General features: G+C 47.4%; 1 protein-coding gene across 1 annotated transcript; it reads left to right on the forward strand.

Annotated features, from left to right (window-relative positions):
• The first annotated feature begins 1,392 nt into the window (after positions 1 to 1,392).
• ccdc166 (coiled-coil domain containing 166) lies at positions 1,393 to 20,686 on the forward strand. The gene is made up of 8 exons (XM_061250769.1): positions 1,393 to 1,548; positions 2,309 to 2,438; positions 4,464 to 4,517; positions 4,692 to 4,746; positions 5,778 to 5,922; positions 6,673 to 6,752; positions 19,988 to 20,164; positions 20,366 to 20,686. The coding sequence occupies exons 1-8, from the start codon at positions 1,482 to 1,484 to the stop codon at positions 20,684 to 20,686; spliced, it is 1,029 nt and encodes a 342-aa protein (XP_061106753.1). The 5' UTR covers positions 1,393 to 1,481.
• Positions 20,687 to 21,858: the final 1,172 nt, after the last annotated feature.

A 21,858-nucleotide genomic window follows, 5' to 3' on the forward strand; every position in this document is an offset into this window, starting at 1 on the left:
GTTGGGCCCTTGAGCAAGGCCCTTAACCCTGCATTGCTCCAGGGGAAGGTTGTCTCCTGCTTAGTCTAATTAATTGTACGTCGCTCTGGATAAGAGCGTCTGCCAAAATGCCATTAATGTAATGTAATGAGTGAGGAGTGGGTGGGGCATGAGATAAAGCATAGCAAGGGTGTGCCTTTGATTCACACTACTTTTGTGCATTTGTGTAACTCACCCAAAATATTTCTGATGTGTAACCTGAATGGCAGCTATGAAACTATACCCTGGTTCAGAGGAACCATCTTACGGCTCAGGCCGTAAGAGCAGTTGTCTCATTGGCTCAGGCCGTGAGAGCAGTCGTCTGATTGGCTCAGGCCGTAAGAGCAGTCGTCTCATTTGCTCAGGCCGTAAGAGCAGTCGTCTCATTGGCTCAAGCCGTAAGAGCAGTCGTCTCATTGGCTCAGGCAGTAAGAGCAGTCGTCTCATTGGCTCAGGCAGTAAGAGCAGTCGTCTCATTGGCTCAGGCAGTAAGAGCAGTCGTCTGGCAGTCGGAGGGTTGCTGGTTCGATCCCCCGCCCGGGCTGTGTCGAAGTGTCCCTGAGCAAGACACCCCAAGAACCCCCAAATGCTCCTGACGACGGCCAATCTCCGTTAGTGTGTGAGTGTGTGTATGAATGGGTGAATGAGAAGCATCAATTGTACAGCGCTTTGGATAAAGGCGCTATATAAATGCCAACCATTTACGATTTAAATGAGGTGCCTGTTGGCAGGTAGTTCCCATCCTGTCCAGATCCTCTTTCACTCCCTTTTGTAATCTCTCATTCAGCCAACGACAACTTCTCTCCCCCTTTCTCTCCCTTTCTCATTCTCTCTTCCTCCACCCATTACTCCCTCCATCTGTGTCCTTCTTTCGCTCCCTCTCTCTCTCTCTCTCTCTCTCTCTCTCTCTCTCCCACGCTGTTATATGGGCATGGTGCGCCACACCTACCACAGCGGCCAGTGTGCTTACAGTATCACCGCTCACAGTCTGGCCAGGAAACACCAGCAAAATCTCTATCACGACTCTTTAGAACCCAGCCTCGACCAAATGGACCTCAGAGCCTGCAACGGATACGTGAATACAACTAGCTAAAGGTTAAGCAATCAGCGATGAACTAAAGTAGCCCCTTCACAGCTGAATGTTTACTGAACCAAATACATACATCTATCATGCTTATTTATTCTGGGTTTATACCTTACTGAAGGGTACAACAGCAGTGTCAGTATGTTACACTTCACCAGTCTACTGTCTAGTTCCTTGAAACACTGGAAAATGTGCACATAATAATAATAATTATTATTATTATAATTTTATTATTATTATTATTTTATTTTTTTAAATGAGATTATTGCTGATTACTGTATGATTTGTTGGCTATCCATGTGTTAAATTGACGTGTCATATATTTTGCTGTTTGCTGTTTGTCAGTCGCAAAGCTAACCAACCACTTCCGTTCAGCGGAATGTTGTTACCGTTGCCGTGGCAACATGGAGCCACGCTTCTTCGTCTTGGGAGAAACCGATGTGAAGGTGAGAAATCTGTCCGATGTCAGTTGGCCTATATCGGGTGGTCTACAGTAAATTTGGCTTCCTTAAAAAGTAGAAATAATTAAACGAGCATACTACTGATTTGCGTATTGTATGGTTTCTCTTCACAACGAAACATTAAGAACTTTACATGCTCAAACTTTTTTATTTTAACTTTAGGGAAGCGAGAGATTTGCTAGTTATTTAGCTCACGTTAACTGTTGTCCACGTTAATATAACATTACCTAGATAACGTTAATGTTATAGGGTTAATACTAGGGCTGTTGAATGCGTTGCTAATCACACCAATGGTGGGCTAACTTTGCTTCACTGTGTTACGTTAGCTTGCCAAGGACTTGAGCTAAACGACAATAATAATAAAACTATAGGCAAGCCGAAGAAATTATGACGTACTATTGACGTTGCATAGCTTGCAATACCTTATTTGTTGAATCATTTCGTCTACTCTTCTAGCACTTAAATAAGTGTTTTTGTAACGATGCGAAATAACTGTTTGGAAAAAACGCTCAGTGATATGTAAGACATATTTGAAGTAAGTTACTTCTTGAATTTTGAAACAAAAACAGAATATGACAGTAACACAGCACTGCGTTTGTCATTTCAGAATTATATATTTATTATTTTAGAATTATTTTGAGATTTTTTAAAAACAGTAAAGGCATAGGCTACTTGCCCACGTGTTTGTGTGTGTGCGTTTGTGCGTGTGTGTGTGTGTGTGTGTGTCCGTGTGTGTGTTTCCCAGCAGTGTGTACCACAATGCCCAAAAAGAAGAAGGAGAAAGCGCAGAAGCAGGCGGAGGCTGTGCTGGATCCAGAGGCGGAGCTGCCTCCACCCCCAGCTGAGACAGAGAGAGAGGCCCAGCTGCGCAGAGAGTACGACCGGCTACACCCTACTGCACCCTACTGCACCCCTACTACACCCTACTGCACCCTACTGCACCTCTACTACACCCTACTGCACCTCTACTACACCCTACTGCACCTCTACTACACCCTACTGCACCCTACTGCACCTCTACTACACCCTACTGCACCCTGCTGCACCTCTACTGCACCCTACTGCACCTCTACTACACCCTACTGCACCCTACTGCACCTCTACTACACCCTACTGCACCTCTACTACACCCTACTGCACCTCTACTACACCCTACTGCACCCTACTGCACCTCTACTACACCCTACTGCACCTCTACTACACCCTACTGCACCTCTACTACACCCTACTGCACCCTACTGCACCTCTACTACACCCCTACTAAACCCTACTGCACCTCTACTACACCCTACTGCACCTCTACTACACCCTACTGCACCTCTACTACACCCTACTGCACCTCTACTACACCCTACTGCACCTCTACTACACCCTACTGCACCTCTACTACACCCTACTGCACCCTACTGCACCTCTACTACACCCCTACTAAACCCTACTGCACCTCTACTACACCCTACTGCACCTCTACTACACCCTACTGCACCTCTACTACACCCTACTGCACCTCTACTACACCCTACTGCACCCTACTGCACCTCTACTACACCCTACTGCACCCTACTGCACCTCTACTACACCCTACTGCACCTCTACTACACCCTACTGCACCTCTACTACACCCTACTGCACCTCTACTACACCCTACTACACCCTACTACACCCTACTGCACCTCTACTACACCCTACTGCACCCTACTACACCCTACTGCACCTCTACTACACCCTACTGCACCTCTACTACACCCTACTACACCCTACTACACCCTACTGCACCCTACTGCACCTCTACTACACCCTACTACACCCTACTACACCCTACTGCACCTCTACTACACCCTACTGCACCTCTACTACACCGCTACTACACTCTACTACACCCCTACTACACCCTACTGCACCTCTACTACACCCTACTACACCCCTACTGCACCTCTACTACACCTCTACTACACCCTACTGCACCCTACTACACCCCTACTACACCCTACTGCACCTCTACTACACCTCTACTACACCCTACTGCACCCTACTACACCCCTACTACACCCTACTGCACCTCTGCTACACCCTACTGCACCCTACTGCACCTCTACTGCACCCTACTGCACCTCTACTACACCCTACTGCACCCTACTGCACCTCTACTACACCGCTACTACACCCCTACTACACCCTACTGCACCTCTACTACACCCTACTGCACCTCTACTATACCTCTACTACACCCTACTGCACCCTACTACACCCCTACTACACCCTACTGCACCTCTACTACACCCTACTGCACCTCTACTACACCCTACTGCACCTCTACTACACCCTACTGCACCCTACTGCACCTCTACTACACCCTACTACACCCCTACTACACCCTACTGCACCTCTACTACACCCTACTGCACCTCTACTACACCCTACTGCACCCTACTGCACCCTACTGCACCTCTACTACACCCTACTGCACCTCTACTACACCCTACTACACCCTACTGCACCCTACTGCACCTCTACTACACCCTACTGCACCTCTACTACACCCTACTACACCCTACTGCACCTCTACTACACCCTACTACACCCTACTGCACCTCTACTACACCCTACTGCACCTCTACTACACCTCTACTACACCCTACTACACCCCTACTACACCCTACTGCACCTCTACTACACCATACTACACCCTACTGCACCCTACTGCACCTCTACTACACCTGCTGCACATAATTGCTACACCCATACTACACCCGCTGCACTGTTGGTACTGTTGATTGTCTGTACTGAATTGTACTGTAGTGAGTGTGTGTACTGAGTGTGTCTGTACTGAATACGTCTGTAGTGAGTGTGTGTACTGAGTGTGTCTGTACTAAATACGTCTAATGAGTGTGATGGTACAGGTACGATGAGCTGACAGACAATCTCAACCACCTGAAGAGGAGAGTGGAACAACTGTATCCTTCACTGCGCATGTACACACAAGCACACATGTACACACACATGCACACACAAACACACACACACAGGTGCACACGCACGCTCACACACTCACACACTCACTCACACACAGCTGAAAGTATAATATCCATATGATGCCATGCAAGTCTTTCCTTGATGCTCCAATCCAGCCGATGTGAGAATGACCTGCTCCAGAGTGAGGCTGATAGAATGCGCGTGGACACCGTGAGTGAACAAACACGTCCTCACCTAACCTGGCTATACGGCTGCATGCTAACGCAAACCAGGCTCCCTGCTCTCCCAGAGAGAGAGTACATGGCTGCTCGCTAATGCTAACCTGGCTCCACAGCTGCATGCTAACACTGCATGCTAACGCTAACGCAGCGGCGGCCTGTAGCACAGTGGTTAAGGCACATGACTGGGACCCGCAAGGTCCGAATCCCCCACAATAAGATCGGCACAGCCATTCGGTCCTTGAGCAAGGCCCTTAACCCTGCATTGCTCCAGGGAAGGATTGTCTCCTGCTTAGTCTAATCAACTGTACGTCGCTCTGGATAAGAGCGTCTGCCAAATGCCAGTAATGTAACGTAATGCTACCCTGGCTCCTTGCTCTTGCAAAGAGAGAGTACACAGCTGCATGCTAACGCTAACCTGGCTCTCTGCTCCCCCACACAGGGAGTACACAGCTGCATGCTAACGCTAACCTGGCTCTCTGCTCTCCCACAGAGGGAGTACACAGTTGCATGCTAACGCTAACCTGGCTCTCTGCTCCCCCACACAGGGAGTACACAGCTGCATGCTAACGCTAACCTGGCTCTCTGCTCCCCCAGAGAGGGAGTACACAGCTGCATGCTAACGCTAACCTGGCTCTCTGCTCCCCCACAGAGGGAGTACACAGCTGCATGCTAACGCTAACCTGGCTCTCTGCTCCCCCAGAGAGGGAGTACACAGCTGCATGCTAACGCTAACCTGGCTCTCTGCTCCCCCACAGAGGGAGTACACAGCTGCATGCTAACGCTAACCTGGCTCTCTGCTCCCCCACACAGGGAGTACACAGCTGCATGCTAACGCTAACCTGGCTCTCTGCTCCCCCACACAGGGAGTACACAGCTGCATGCTAACGCTAACCTGGCTCTCTGCTCCCCCACAGAGGGAGTACACAGCTGCATGCTAACGCTAACCTGGCTCTCTGCTCCCCCACACAGGGAGTACACAGCTGCATGCTAACGCTAACCTGGCTCTCTGCTCCCCCACAGAGGGAGTACACAGCTTACATTTCCCAGAGGACCCAGAAGCGGCAGAGCGCCATCACCACGCTGAACGAGCACAACCAGCAGGAGCTGCAGAAGCTCTGTGGTCAGAGAGAGCTGGAGGAGGAGAAACACTCTGAACAGGCTAACGGTACCCTACTCGCTAACTCTGCTGCTAACTCTGCACCAAACAGGCTAACGGTACCCTGCTCACTAACTCTGCACCAAACAGGCTAACAGTACCCTGCTCGCTAACTCTGCTGCTAACTCTGCACCAAACAGGCTAACGGTACCCTGCTCGCTAACTCTGCTGCTAACTCTGCACCAAACAGGCTAACAGTACCCTGCTCGCTAACTCTGCTGCTAACTCTGCACCAAACAGCCTAACAGTACCCTGCTCGCTAACTCTGCTGCTAACTCTGCACCAAACAGGCTAACGGTACCCTGCTCACTAACTCTGCTGCTAACTCTGCACCAAACAGGCTAACAGTACCCTGCTCGCTAACTCTGCTGCTAACTCTGCACCAAACAGGCTAACGGTACCCTGCTCGCTAACTCTGCACCAAACAGCCTAATGGTACCCTGCTCGCTAACTCTGCTGCTAACTCTGCACCAAACAGGCTAATGGTACCATGCTCGCTAACTCTGCACCAAACAGGCTAACGGTACCCTGCTCGCTAACTCTGCTGCTAACTCTGCACCAAACAGGCTAATAGTACCCTGCTCGCTAACTCTGTTCACTAACTCTGCACCAAAGAGGCTAACGGTACACCACTTGCTAACTCGGTGGGGTAACCCCTAACCCTAACCCCAAAACAGAAGCACTGGAAAGCTTTTAACACTACACCGTCCACAGCGCTAACACAGACGCCTTGGTGCCTGTGCGTCCCGTGTGTTTCAGAGCTGAAGAGGCAGGTCCTGGAGAGAGAAAGTGAGCTGGTTTTGCTGAAGAACGAGATAGATGAGCTTGGCGAGATTAAGGTGCATAAAAACAAACACATACAGCACACACCCTGCCTTGAGGCTTAGGTGGTAAGAGCAGTTGTCTGGCAGTCGGAGGGTTGCCAATTCGATCCCGCCCTGGGTGTGTCGAAGTGTCCCTGAGCAAGACACCTACCCCTGAGTGGGTTGCTGTTGGTGTGTGAGTGTGAGTCGGAATGGGAAGCATCAGACGCTCTTATCCAAAGCAACTTACAGTTGATTAGACTAAGCAGGAGACAATCCTCCCCTGGAGCAATGCTGGGTTAAGGGCCTTGCTCAAGGGCAGCTGTGCGGATCTTATTGTGGCTACGCCGAACACAGGCTCGAACCACCGACCTTGGGTGTCCCAGTCACTACGCTACAGGCCTTAACCACTACGCTACAGTCATTTACTTTAACCACTACACTACAGGCCTTAACCACTACGCTACAGTCATTTACCTTAACCACTACGCTACAGGCCTTAACCACTACGCTACAGTCATTTACCTTAACCACTACGCTACAGGCCTTAACCACTACGCTACAGTCATTTACCTTAACCACTACACTACAGGCCTTAACCACTACGCTACAGGCCTTAACCACTACGCTACAGTCATTTACCTTAACCACTACGCTACAGGCCTTAACCACTACACTACAGTCATTTACCTTAACCACTACGCTACAGGCCTTAACCACTATGCTACAGTCATGTACCTTAACCACTACGCTACAGGCCTTAACCACTACACTACAGTCATGTACCTTAACCACTACGCTACAGGCCTTAACCACTATGCTACAGTCATATACCATAACCACTATGCTACAGGCCTTAACCACTACGCTACAGTCATATACCTTAACCACTACGCTACAGGCCTTAACCACTATGCTACAGTCATTTACCTTAACCACTACACTACAGTCATGTACCTTAACCACTACACTACAGGCCTTAACCACTATGCTACAGTCATATACCTTAACCACTACGCTACAGTCATGTACCTTAACCACTACACTACAGGCCTTAACCACTACGCTACAGGCCTTAACCACTATGCTACAGTCATATATCTTAACCACTACGCTCAGGCCTTAACCACTACACTACAGGGTCATGTACCTTAACCACTACGCTACAGTCATGTACCTTAACCACTACACTACAGGCCTTAACCACTATGCTACAGTCATACACCTTAACCACTACGCTACAGGCCTTAACCACTACACTACAGGGTCATGTACCTTAACCACTACGCTACAGGCCTTAACCACTATGCTACAGTCATTTACCTTAACCACTACACTACAGGCCTTAACCACTATGCTACAGTCATGTACCTTAACCACTACGCTACAGGCCTTAACCACTACACTACAGTCATGTACCTTAACCACTACGCTACAGGCCTTAACCACTACACTACAGTCATGTACCTTAACCACTACGCTACAGGCCTTAACCACTACACTACAGTCATTTACCTTAACCACTACGCTACAGGCCTTAACCACTACGCTACAGTCATGTACCTTAACCACTACACTACAGGCCTTAACCACTATGCTACAGTCATATACCTTAACCACTACGCTACAGGCCTTAACCACTACACTACAGGGTCATGTACCTTAACCACTATGCTACAGGCCTTAACCACTATGCTACAGTCATTTACCTTAACCACTACACTACAGGCCTTAACCACTATGCTACAGGCCTTAACCACTATGCTACAGTCATATACCTTAACCACTACACTACAGGCCTTAACCACTATGCTACAGGCCTTAACCACTATGCTACAGTCATATACCTTAACCACTACGCTCAGGCCTTAACCACTACACTACAGGGTCATGTACCTTAACCACTACGCTACAGGCCTTAACCACTACGCTACAGTCATGTACCTTAACCACTACACTACAGGCCTTAACCACTATGCTACAGTCATGTACCTTAACCACTACGCTACAGGCCTAAACCACTACACTACAGGCCTTAACCACTATGCTACAGGCCTTAACCACTACGCTACAGGCCTTAACCACTACGCTACAGTCATGTACCTTAACCACTACGCTACAGTCATGTACCTTAACCACTACGCTACAGGCCTTAACCACTATGCTACAGTCATGTACCTTAACCACTACGCCCAGGCCGCCCCTACATGCACTGTGGAGCAAGGGGCGACATGGGGGCGACAAGGCTCAGGCAGTAAGAGCAGTCGTCTCATTGGCTCAGGCAGTAAGAGCAGTCGTCTGGCAGTTGGAGGGTTGCCGGTTCGATCCCCCGCCCGGGCTGTGTCGAAGTGACCCTGAGCAAGACACCTAACCCCCAAATGCTGCTGACGAGCTGATCGGGGCCTTGTATGGCAGCCAATCGCCGTCAGTGTGTGAGTGTGTGAGTGTGTGTATGAATGGGTGAATGGAGAAGCATCAATTGTACAGCGCTTTGGATAAAGGCGCTATATAAATGCCTGCCATTTGCCATTTGGAGCAACTGCATGTGCATGTTTTTGTGTGTATACACTCACACAAGAACAGCGATTGGCTGCCATGCAAGGCACCAACCAGCTTGTCAGGAGCATTTGTGTGTGTGCATGTGTGCATGTGTGCATGTGTGAATGTGTGTGTGTGTGTGTGTGTGTGTGTGTGTGTGTGTGTGTGTGTGTGTATATGTGTGTGTGTGGTGTTGAGGAAATATTTTTTGTCTCTTTTCCTCCTCGACCCTTTTACGTAGGTGAAGTTGTTTTGGCAGCAATGATGTTGAAAAAATATTCAGACTCAGTAGTTGCTCATTATAAATCTTTAGTTAAAAATAAAACAGATTAATCCGGGGAGTCTGTGCGCTCCAGAATACTTCCAGAGATCAGAGAATTCCAAAGTAACAGTAGGAAGTATCCTAGTCTTTATACATTATAGCTAACCAATCATTTGTCATAAATCATCACATTGTCTCTCTTAACCCGCCTTAATATTTTCTGTCACTCTATGAAAGCTGAGCTGTCTTAACCTTTCGCCTATATAATGATGCAGGCAAATTGAGCTGGTGATCACTAACTCAAAACATCTCTTTGCAAAGACCCACATCTCTTGGGCTGCATCACAGAGTCAAAACAGGCCGCATCCAATGCCATGGTTTGTAAACACCTGATTAAGTGTTCTCTGCACTTTCATTAAACAGACTGTACTTTGCAGCTCAATGTGTTTTAACAGACACACAGTTCTAATTGCTCAAGACTTATTCATTTTAACATGATTAATAATAATTCTTCAAACAGTATGGCTTATCATTGTAGTACTAAACAGCATTTGAAATATAGTATAGAGATATATAGTAACATTTAGGAAAGGGTATTTTTGCAGATGATTCTGAAAGTATTTAAATCAAACTTCATCATTCCTGATTTTCAATAAGGGCATTTTGATCAAACTTCAACATTCCCCCCTTTGAGACCACTAGGTCTCACATTCTTGAGAGTTAACTTTAACGTTATCACTCTTTTATTAATTATTTTACCATGCCCAAATTCATTAGTTATCAATAGCATTAACCATTTAATCTATCAATTATACTAATCATTCCATACATCAATTACAATAATCATTGTTTTAAATGAGCATAAGAGAAATATAGGAATAGCATCAGTTCTTGTACCATGATCTTCAAATCCGTGAGACATCATCAGTTGGATTGTTGGCCTGAGGAGAGGTTACTAGCACATCACTCAGCCGTCGCAATCAGGCCTGTCTATTTATTGTTACCTCTATGTGTCAGTGCATCTAACCTATCAAAGACCTTCAAATATCAGGAGGTTGTTTTCCCTCCTGTGTTTCCCTTGTCGTCGTTGTCCATAGGTGTTCGTGTTTGCCTCTATGTGTTGCATCTTACATGTTTGTGTGGTTTTGTGTTTTATGACAATACTTACTCGTGATCATAAACAATTGGGGAGCGGTGCCTTTCATCATCGTCACATTCACTTGGATTTTCAGGATCAGAGTTATCGATAACTATAGCCTTGTGCTGGTTCTTTACCCCATTGGCGTCGGGCCCTTCATCAGGGTCCACCTGCAGGATGTGCTTGCAGTACTGCCGTAGGAACTCAGGATCTTTTAGGGCCGCTCTAGCTGCTGGATTCCAGTTCCAACACTCCCATCCGGCTCCCGCTCGGACTCCGTGCTCGCACAATGGGTTGCCATAGGGACAGTCAAAGGGGCCCCCCTTTGCATTCACCAAAAATCCATGTTCATTTCAATAGGTATCTGGCCCTGTTTGAGTTATGATAACAGGAAAACATCCCACAACACCCCCACAGCTTCCGACATGTTTGGGCTCCTCTCTCCCATCAGTTTTTATTGGCATCGCATGGCCCTCCGAGGCTACAGAGATAGTGTCTATGTTGTCACAAGAATTGGGGTTCATTTTCCTTGGATTGTCTGGGGTTTTTTTAGCCTGGGGCATATGCGTCTGCTGTAACATTATGAGATTGTTTTGAAACATCCTATTGAACATATTCCTCAAACAGCTCAGCAAGCAAGGCACTATGCAAAATAAAAGTGTGAGTATCACTAAGACTGGTGCTATCAGATTCCCTTGCCAAGGGCCCATACTACCAAACCAATTTTTTAGAAAAGCAAAGGGATTCCAGTCTCCATCGATCCCAGCTCCCTCTGCTGCCCCATCTCGAATTTCTTTGAGCTTGTCTATGGCCTTGCTCAGGGTCCCATTATCAGCACTATTCTGGGGGATGTAGGTGCAACAGGAGTCCCCTATGATCGCACACACTCCTCCTGCCACTGCGTTATACATATCTAATACCATCCTATTTTGGAGAGTCATTATGGTGTTTGCCCTCAGTTCAGTCTTAACAGCAGAAAGAGCTTCTACAGTTTTGTTCATGAACGTAAGCAGGTCCCACCGTATGACTTGCAACCATCTAGCGTTTGCTACAGCTTGTACGCTGAGACCAGAGGAGAAGAACATTTCTACTCCCTTGAAAAGTCTTTGGTCATACGGTATGTGATTAAGGCTCGGCTTGTACCTGTCTGCCCAACTTGCCTGTCTTTTCCATCTATGTGTTATTCTATGTTTCCCTAGGTCCTCTGGCTTCGCTTGAACTATGAAAACTGACTGTATTAGTGTGACAGGAGCACATATTCCCCCCCAGCGAACCGGTAGGCGGTTCCAAGCATTTTCCCCACACTGCCAATACATGTCTAATGCGATAGCAGTCCCTTTAGTTAAATCAGTGTTAGTCACCTCCCTCATTCGGGTGGCATTTAAGGTTAAATTACAATGGGTAGTTGTTCCCATATCTAAATTACCGCTCCCTTTGAAGCAGACAGGAAAACGGGTTCTGGGTCGTATTTGGGCTATAGTTCTTTCAGGGGATTGGTGGCTTGGTAGTATGGGCTGGCCTTTCCAAAAGGCATTGTAAGAATGGCCCCATTCTCCTGGTGTCAGCATACCTAGTTGAGTGCTGTTGGGCGGTGCAGTGAAGTGTGCAGCATATCCTACTGATTGAGCTAGCTCTAATGATTCACTCTGGGAATATGGTTGGGCCAAAAGAAAGGTGGGGGAAGCAGTGGAGTGAGGCATTATCGCGCATACGTAGCAGTCTGTGATTATGTTAGCTTGTTCCCGTGCGGAGTAATTCATGTAACTCCACCAAACGTTTGAGTGGTAGGAGGCATATTCAGTTCCCTGGAGCCATGATAAATTTGTTAGAAGTGAGTTCTGCTGTCGTTTTTCCTTTCTCTGAGCTATAGGGTTGTTCTCAGGAGAAAAGGCAAAGAATATTAGCATAAGTAGTCCAAGATGTCCTATCCCAAAAGCCCATTTTAAAACCCTTTTACAGGGCCTAGGGGGTGAGAGTTCTGATCGTGGTCGGTTGGGTCTGGGGCTTGTCGGCAATGGGTTAGGTGTATCCATGATGTGATTTCCTTAACTTTAACTGCTGTGGGTGTGGAAAATATCACCTGATAGGGTCCCACTTGTCTGGGATGTTTCCACTTCCGCTTGAATTTTTTCACGTAGACCCAGTCACCGGGGATTACCTTCAGCTGCTCTCCTTCCTCTGCTGTTGGTGGTGGTCCTTGGGCCTGTTTGTTCTGGGAATAAATGACACTGACAACCCGATTTAAGTTTTTCAAATACCCCCCAAGTTCTGATTCTAACACCTCCAAACTTACTTCTCCCATCCTGGGCCTAGTTGCTGGGACATTCATTACCCTCCCAGTAATCATTTCATGGGGTGTCAAGTGTGTTATCCTGCTCCTGCTATTTCTCATGGCCATGAGAGCTAGGGGCAGACACTTGACCCATGACATTCCTGTCTCTTTGCATGCTTTGATTATTTTATTTTTTAGAATGCCATTGCATCTCTCGACTATGCCGGCAGACTGTGGATGGTAAACTGTGGAGAATTTTAGTTTGACCCCTGTCATTAAACAAACAGATTTGACGACTTCTGATGTGAAATGTGTGCAATTGTCGGAAGACAGGGTCTGGCAGACCCCAAAGCGTGGGAAAATTTCTGTGACCAAAGCCTTGGCCACAGTAGCTGCGTCTGCATGTCTTGTGGGGAATGCTTCTACCCACCTAGAGAACCTGTCTATGATCACCAAACAATACCTTTTCCCCTCCGCAGGTGTGATCATATCTATGTAATCCATCACTAGATGGGTGAATGGGCCTTGGGCAGGGGGCATGCTTCCTGGTTGTGTGGGTATCCCTTTGTGCACATTGTTTTCTTGGCAAATTGAACAGTGTGAAATCCAATTGGTAACTGTTTCGGTTAAATTTGGAGAAAACCAAAATCTTTGAATCTTCTCGATCATCTCCCCCCTTGTAGAGTGGCACACACCGTGAGCCGATCTGCATAGGAGTTGCAACAGGGAGTTTGGGGCAACAACTTTGCCTGTGGAGTTCTGGCGCCATATATTTGTGACAGGATCCTTAGAGCAACCTCTGAATTTCCAGAGTTCTTGCTCAGTTGTGGAGGCAGTCTGCTGGACCTCCAGAAGTTCTTGCAAAGTAAATTCCTGTATTTCAATTACAGGGGCCTGATTAGCAGGCCCAGATGGTAGGTCAGCAGCTCTTTTAGCTGCAGCATCCGCGTGCGCGTTGCCCTGGGAAACAGGGTCTTGTTTTTTTTTTTGTGTGTGCTGTACATTTGATCACGGCTAGCTTTGATGGTAGTTTAATTGCCTCGAGTAAGGCAGAGATCTCTTTTTTATTTTTCACCGGTGTCCCAGTAGCTGTTAAAAACCCACGACGGGCCCAAGTGGCCCCCCAAGAATGTACCACCCCGCAAGCATAGGCAGAGTCACTATAGATGTTGACAGACTTCCCTTCTGCCAACTGGCAGGCTCTAGCCAGTGCTACTATCTCTGCCTGCTGGGCACTAGTTCCTGGAGCTAGAGCTGATTCCATTACAGTGTGGTAAGTAAAAGGGGCGTGTTGAGTGACAATGGCACATCCTGACTTCCTACAGCCTTTGGGGTCAATAAACGATGAGCCGTCAACAAACAAAGTCATGTCAGGGGTAGTGAGGGGGTTTGTAAACAGATCAGGTCCAGCAGTTGAGTCTTCTTCAACTGTGGCTGTGCAGTTGTGTGGTTCTCCATCGAGGGGAGTGGTCATGAGAGTGGCTGGGTTTACAACCTGGCAGCGAGTGATTGTGATGTGTGGTTGAGTCAACAAAACTTCGTAGCCAGAAACTCTTCGGTGGGTTAGAGCAGATTTTCCTCTGGACAGCATGGAGTCCACAGCGTGTGACACATATAGCGTGGTTGGGTGTCCGGCCATTAAAGGGTTTGCCTTGTTCACGGCAAACGCAGCTGCTGCTAAGCCTCTTTCACATGGGTGCAGTCCTCTTTCCACAGCGTCTAGCCTGGTGCTGTAATAGGCTAGCGGTTTGAACTGTTTCATGACAAGCTGTGCCAGTACGGCTGTGGTGAACCCTGCGGCTTCAGCACAGGGCTTTCTGATGCGAACGGAAGGGCACGTCGTCATTTCCATTGGTATCCAGGCATGGTTGTAGTCCAGCTTGCTCTAAGATCTTACGTGTTTCCCCACCAGCAATGGAAAACAGGAGTTGCTTCATGTCCCCCAGGCAGAGGTTTGAGTGGGAGTTCTTCTGCTGGAATGCAGCGATCCAGGGGTCCGCCCCTTGCTGTAGCTTGGGCAGAGACTTGATCATGGTTTCCATATCTGTATGGGACCATGGTTGGTACTTATGGAGTGGTTGCCCCCCCCGCCAGGCTGGGGTAGGGCAATGAGGGGGCATTGATTGTCTCCCTCATCGTTTTCACTGTTATCTTCAAACCCCAATTTCCTTCTTCCTTGATCCTTCAATCTGCGACTTTTCCTGGTGGGAGACTGTTTCTTCTTTTCCTGCCTTCGGACTTTCTTCTGGGCTCGTCGTGCAGCGGCCTCGGCCTGGTTTGCGAAGTGCTCTAATTCTTTCTGGTCCTCAGGGCTTCCTCCCCATTTTTGGTGTTTTTCCGACATCTTTCTGGCTCTATGTGCGTTCTCACTAAGATGCAAGGCTTGCATCGTCAGTGCAGTGGTGCTTGGTTCTCTGTCGTCATCGGATGAAAAGTCCATCAGGTCTTTGTCTTCCCTTCTCTTGGGGTAGATTCTTAACTTCCCTTCGAGGATGCAGTCATCTCCATCCCTGTCCTCATCCATGCTGCTGGTGTCAAGGTACCAGGATATTATTTTTCTCCTTTCCGCCATCTGCAGGATCTTCTCGCTGCCACTTGCCAGTCTCTGCTTTTCCCCACCTTCATCAGCGATGCACCGAAGTTGGGGTTCTTCTTCACATTTACTTGCTCTTTCTCTTAATTCCTTTTCTCATCTCTCTTTTTCCTCCCTTTCTTTCCACAGGATAAAAGTCTCGTTCCCAGTACTAGCCTTTAGGGAGTGCTCTTGCTTCTGGGAGGGTTGCTCAGGTCTTGCTTTTGACAGGGATGGGGCAATGGATCTTCCAAACAGCTGGCTCTCACGGTCATCACTCTGCAATGAACAGAATGGTCTTGCCTCAAGGGGTGTTCTGGAAGGGCTGCTGACGTTCCTCTAGTGGGGAGGACAGGAGGTGCTCAGCTGGCCTTATAAGTCCCTTCACGCTGAGTTGTCCTTCCACCTGCAGGTCTCCTTCCATCTGTAATCCAGTGTCAGATGTATTCGCTTGACTTACCATCACTTGGACCTCCTCAATGTCAGGATACAATTTTCCGGTAGGGGGAGCTCCAGCATAAGGTGGTGGTCTCCCAAGAAGGGCAGGGCCGCTTGGTTTTGCATCACAGAGAAGCAGGTGCCCCTCCCTGCTTCTTCCTGGTAGCTTCAGTCTCTCCGGCAAGCCTGTTCTGACGCCTCTGCGACTCAGCTCTCCATTCCTTGAAATGTTGTCGGTACATTTTCAACTCAATTTTGCTCCCCCAGCCTGGTTTCTTTTCCTTCTCGGTCAACACAGCATCAACGCACTTCAAGTAATCAGGTTTAAATGTTCCAGTCTTATCTGGCCACACATTGTTGTAACCCTCCGTCCATTTTTTCCAAGTAGACATTGTTTTGCTATATTCAGTTTCAAAATGTTTGGACATATAGTCCAGGGGGGTAACAATCTTATCCGACATTTCTGAGCAGTCCGTCAACATCACAAGATCAACCTTTCTTCGTTGCATTTGCTTTTCCCCAATACTGAATAAAAACAACCAGAAAGAGGAAAGAAAAATAACCCTTTAAATGTTTTTTTTTATTATTTTTTTTTTTATAAGATATAAAATAAGAAATATAAAAATAAAGATAAAAATAAAGATAAGAAATGGAAATGAAAATAAACCTTCGGCAATGGAACTATGGAACTGCAGGTGTTCCTCTTGCACCACTTTTTTATTATATATTTTTATTATATTTGAGAACAACCAACTTGTGCTAGCTCTTGGAAAATTCACAATATTCTTTAATATTTTGATTATCGTATCCTGATATGTATATTATAATTATGTATGAGAACAACCAATTTGTTCTCCCCCCTTGGAAATCCACAATATGTATTATTATTATTTATTATATATATATATATATGACCATTATTATATATGAGAACAACCAATCAATTTGTTCTCTCCCTTGGGAAATTCACAATATTAAAAACACCCGGCAGTAATCACGCATACATTTACACAAGATTCTCAAACCTTAAAATAATGTAAAAAATATGTCAATATGACACACAAAAAAAAAACAAAGAGCTATAGTAGCTTGTGAAAGCAAGTATTTTACAAAATACCGTCAAAACTCCTCGTATGCGGCCTGTACCCGTGCAGCAGCCTGCCTTGCCCCTCTCTGGGTTGCTAAGGTCTTTCCAAAAGATAGGAAGCGATATGTACAATCCTCTGCACGGTGACTCTCCTCTAAAAGGAGTCTCTTGCCTTTAAATTATTAAGTCCCTGTTCCACATAAAATTCCACGTATCTCGAGTCAGTTTCGACAAGTCTGCCCGCCCGCATGCGTGCACTGCACCAACCGTCAGTATGCCCAACACAACTTCTCACTGGTTTTGGTTAGCTATATAAGGCTCATTTCTTATCATTCATGCTTTTCAACATCACACTTTTAAAAAGGCCACAACTCACCCACAGGTATCCGTCACTCCTTTACAGGTACTGCCAAAAGCTGATGGACCACGGGTAACGCCCTCACAGTCTTTTATAAAAAAGGTGACTGTTTACCTGTATCTTAGTTGTGCACTGGTCCTATTCAGGGAAGAACACCGTGTCCCATCAGCCGTCAGCAGTCCCGCTTCAGAAGATTGGATCCCGGGTTTCGGCACCAAATGTTGAGGAAATATTTTTTGTCTCTTTTCCTCCTCGACCCTTTTACGTAGGTGAAGTTGTTTTGGCAGCAATGATGTTGAAAAAATATTCAGACTCAGTAGTTGCTCATTATAAATCTTTAGTTAAAAATAAAACAGATTAATCTGGGGAGTCTGTGCGCTCCAGAGAACTTCCAGAGATCAGAGAATTCCAAAGTAACAGTAGGAAGTATCCTAGTCTTTATACATTATAGCTAACCAATCATTTGTCATAAATCATCACATTGTCTCTCTTAACCCGCCTTAATATTTTCTGTCACTCTATGAAAGCTGAGCTGTCTTAACCTTTCGCCTATATAATGATGCAGGCAAATTGAGCTGGTGATCACTAACTCAAAACATCTCTTTGCAAAGACCCACATCTCTTGGGCTGCATCACAGAGTCAAAACAGGCCGCATCCAATGCCATGGTTTGTAAACACCTGATTAAGTGTTCTCTGCACTTTCATTAAACAGACTGTACTTTGCAGCTCAATGTGTTTTAACAGACACACAGTTCTAATTGCTCAAGACTTATTCATTTTAACATGATTAATAATAATTCTTCAAACAGTATGGCTTATCATTGTAGTACTAAACAGCATTTGAAATATAGTATAGAGATATATAGTAACATTTAGGAAAGGGTATTTTTGCAGATGATTCTGAAAGTATTTAAATCAAACTTCATCATTCCTGATTTTAAATAAGGGCATTTTGATCAAACTTCAACAGTGGGTGTATGACTGTGTGTGTGTGTATGACTGTGTGCATGACTATGTCTGTGTGTGAGTGTGTGTATGACTGTGTGTGTGTGTGTGTGTGTGTGTGTGTGTGTTTGTGTGTGTGTGTGTGTGTATGACTGGGTGTGTGGGAGTGTGTATGTGTGTGTGTGTGTATGGGTGTGTGTGTGTGTGTGAGTGTGAGTGTGTATGACTGTGTGTGTGTGTGACTGTGTGTGTGTGTGTGTGTGAGTGTGTGTGAGAGTGAGTGTGTATGACTGTGTGTGTGTGAGAGTGAGTGTGTGTGTGTGAGTGTGTGTGAGAGTGAGTGTGTATGACTGTGTGTGTGTGTGAGAGTGAGTGTGTATGACTGTGTGTGTGTGTGTGTGAGTGTGAGTGTGTGTGAGAGTGAGTGTGTATGACTGTGTGTGTGTGAGTGTGAGTGTGTATGACTGTGTGTGTGTGTGTGTGTGTGTGTGAGAGTGAGTGTGTATGACTGTGTGTGTGTGTGTGAGTGTGAGTGTGTGTGAGAGTGAGTGTGTATGACTGTGTGTGTGTGTGTGAGAGTGAGTGTGTATGACTGTGTGTGTGTGTGTGAGTGTGAGTGTGTATGACTGTGTGTGTGTGTGTGTGTGTGAGTGTGTATGACTGTGTGTGTGTGTGTGAGTGTGTATGACTGTGTGTGTGTGAGAGTGAGTGTGTATGACTGTGTGTGTGTGAGAGTGAGTGTGTATGACTGTGTGTGTGTGAGAGTGAGTGTGTATGACTGTGTGTGTGTGTGTGTATGACTGTGTGTGTGTGTGTGTGTGTGTATGACTGTGTGTGTGTGTGTGTGTATGACTGTGTGTGTGTGAAAGTGAGTGTGTATGACTGTGTGTGTGAGAGTGAGTGTGTATGACTGTGTGTGTGTGAGAGTGAGTGTGTATGACTGTGTGTGTGTGAGAGTGAGTGTGTATGACTGTGTGTGTGTGTGTGTGTGTATGACTGTGTGTGTGTGTGTGTATGACTGTGTGTGTGTGTGTGTGTGTGTATGACTGTGTGTGTGTGTGTGTATGACTGTGTGTGTGTGTGAGAGTGAGTGTGTATGACTGTGTGTGTGTGTGAGTGTGTGTGTATGACTGTGTGTGTGTGTGTGTGTGAGAGTGTGTGTGTGTGACTGTGTGTGTGTGTGTGTGAGTGTGTGTGTATGACTGTGTGTGTGTGTGTGTGTGTGAGTGTGTATGACTGTGTGTGTGTGTGTGAGTGTGTATGACTGTGTGTGTGTGTGAGTGTGTATGACTGTGTGTGTGTGTGTGTGTGTGTATGACTGTGTGTGTGTGTGAGTGTGTGTGTGTATGACTGTGTGTGTGTGTGTGAGTGTGTGAGTGTGTATGACTGTGTGTGTGTGTGTGTGTGTGTGAGTGTGTATGACTGTGTGTGTGTGTGTGAGTGTGTGAGTGTGTATGACTGTGTGTGTGTGTGTGTGTGTGTGTGTGTGTATGACTGTGTGTGTGTGTGTGTGTGAGTGTGTATGACTGTGTGTGTGTGTGAGTGTGTATGACTGTGTGTGTGTGTGAGTGTGTGTGTGTGTGTGTGTGTATGACTGTGTGTATGACTGTGTGTGTGTGTGTGTGTGTGTATGACTGTGTGTGTGTGTGTGTGTCTGCAGAGGCTGCAGAAGCAGCAGTTGTCCCGTATCAGGGAGCTGCAGGGGGAGATGGAGGTGACCAACAGCGGATACACAGAGTCCATCCAGGGACTCAGGACCCAGTTCTTCGCTGAGAAGGAGAAGTATGAGGACCAGGCCCGGGAGAAGGTCCACACCCTGGCCCTCGCAGCCAATAGGGTAAGAGCAGCAGGAAAGGCTGCTGGTGCCTGTTTTGTAGCAGTAGAGTAACCGCACGTCACACCTGAAACACATAGAGCAGCGTTCTCTGTACTCTGAAATAAGTACAGATGGCAAAAACAAATGGCATGGCATTTTATCTGAGGACCTGAGCCGGCGAATGTGCGAGTGAGGTGTGTGAAGCTGTCTGGGGCTCTGCAGGAGGCCACGCAGTGCCTGGTGAGGCACACGCAGCAGGTCAGTCAGGAGAGCGGCTGGCTGCGTGTGGAGCTGCAGGAGCTGATCACGCACGCGCAGGTGCTGCACGACCACCAGGGGGTGCTGCAGGCGCAGAGGCAGCAGCTGCAGCTGGAGCTGGACACGGCGCAGGACCTGGGGCGGCTGCACCCGGCCCACACGGCGCAGGAGCGCTGCCAGCAGGAGGAGGCCTCCCAGAGGAGCCCCCAGTGCCCCTTCACCCGCCCCGACCCCCTGGCCTTCGCCCGCGGCCTGGCAGCCACCACGCAGGGGCCTGAGCCCTGAGCTTACCGCCTTACCACCATTACACCGCCTTACCACCATTACACAGCCTTACCACCATTACACCGCCTTACCACCATTACACCGCCTTACCACCATTACACCGCCTTACCACCATTACACCGCCTTACCACCATTACACAGCCTTACCACCATTACACCGCCTTACCACCATTACACAGCCTTACACAGCCTTACCACCATTACACCGCCTTACCACCATTACACAGCCTTACCACCATTACACAGCCTTACCACCATTACACCGCCTTACCACCATTACACCGCCTTACCACCATTACACAGCCTTACCACCATTACACAGCCTTACACAGCCTTACCACCATTACACCGCCTTACCACCATTACACAGCCTTACCACCATTACACCGCCTTACCACCATTACACCGCCTTACCACCATTACACCGCCTTACCACCATTACACAGCCTTACCACCATTACACAGCCTTACCACCATTACACCGCCTTACCACCATTACACCGCCTTACCACCATTACACAGCCTTACACAGCCTTACCACCATTACACCGCCTTACCACCATTACACAGCCTTACCACCATTACACCGCCTTACCACCATTACACCGCCTTACCACCATTACACAGCCTTACCACCATTACACAGCATTACACCGCCTTACCACCATTACACCGCCTTACCACCATTACACCGCCTTACCACCATTACACAGCCTTACCACCATTACACCGCCTTACCACCATTACACCGCCTTACCACCATTACACCGCCTTACCACCATTACACCGCCTTACCACCATTACACAGCCTTACCACCATTACACCGCCTTACCACCATTACACAGCCTTACACAGCCTTACCACCATTACACAGCATTACCACCATTACACCGCCTTACCACCATTACACCGCCTTACCACCATTACACAGCCTTACCACCATTACACAGCCTTACCACCATTACACCGCCTTACCACCATTACACCGCCTTACCACCATTACACAGCCTTACCACCATTACACAGCCTTACACAGCCTTACCACCATTACACCGCCTTACCACCATTACACAGCCTTACCACCATTACACCGCCTTACCACCATTACACCGCCTTACCACCATTACACCGCCTTACCACCATTACACAGCCTTACCACCATTACACAGCC

Source organism: Conger conger, chromosome 8, assembly GCF_963514075.1.
Source record: "Conger conger chromosome 8, fConCon1.1, whole genome shotgun sequence".
NCBI lineage: Eukaryota > Metazoa > Chordata > Actinopteri > Anguilliformes > Congridae > Conger > Conger conger.

What these genes read in the sequence shown, in the direction of transcription:
- ccdc166 (XM_061250769.1), top strand. Translation starts at nt 1,482, where the DNA reads ATGTTGTTACCGTTGCCGTGGCAACATGGAGCCACGCTTCTTCGTCTT. An exon ending in GAGGCCCAGCTGCGCAGAGA is followed by an intron (nt 2,439 to 4,463) that starts GTACGACCGGCT and finishes GTGATGGTACAG; the next exon opens with GTACGATGAGCTGACAGACA. An exon ending in AAGAGGAGAGTGGAACAACT is followed by an intron (nt 4,518 to 4,691) that starts GTATCCTTCACT and finishes GCTCCAATCCAG; the next exon opens with CCGATGTGAGAATGACCTGC.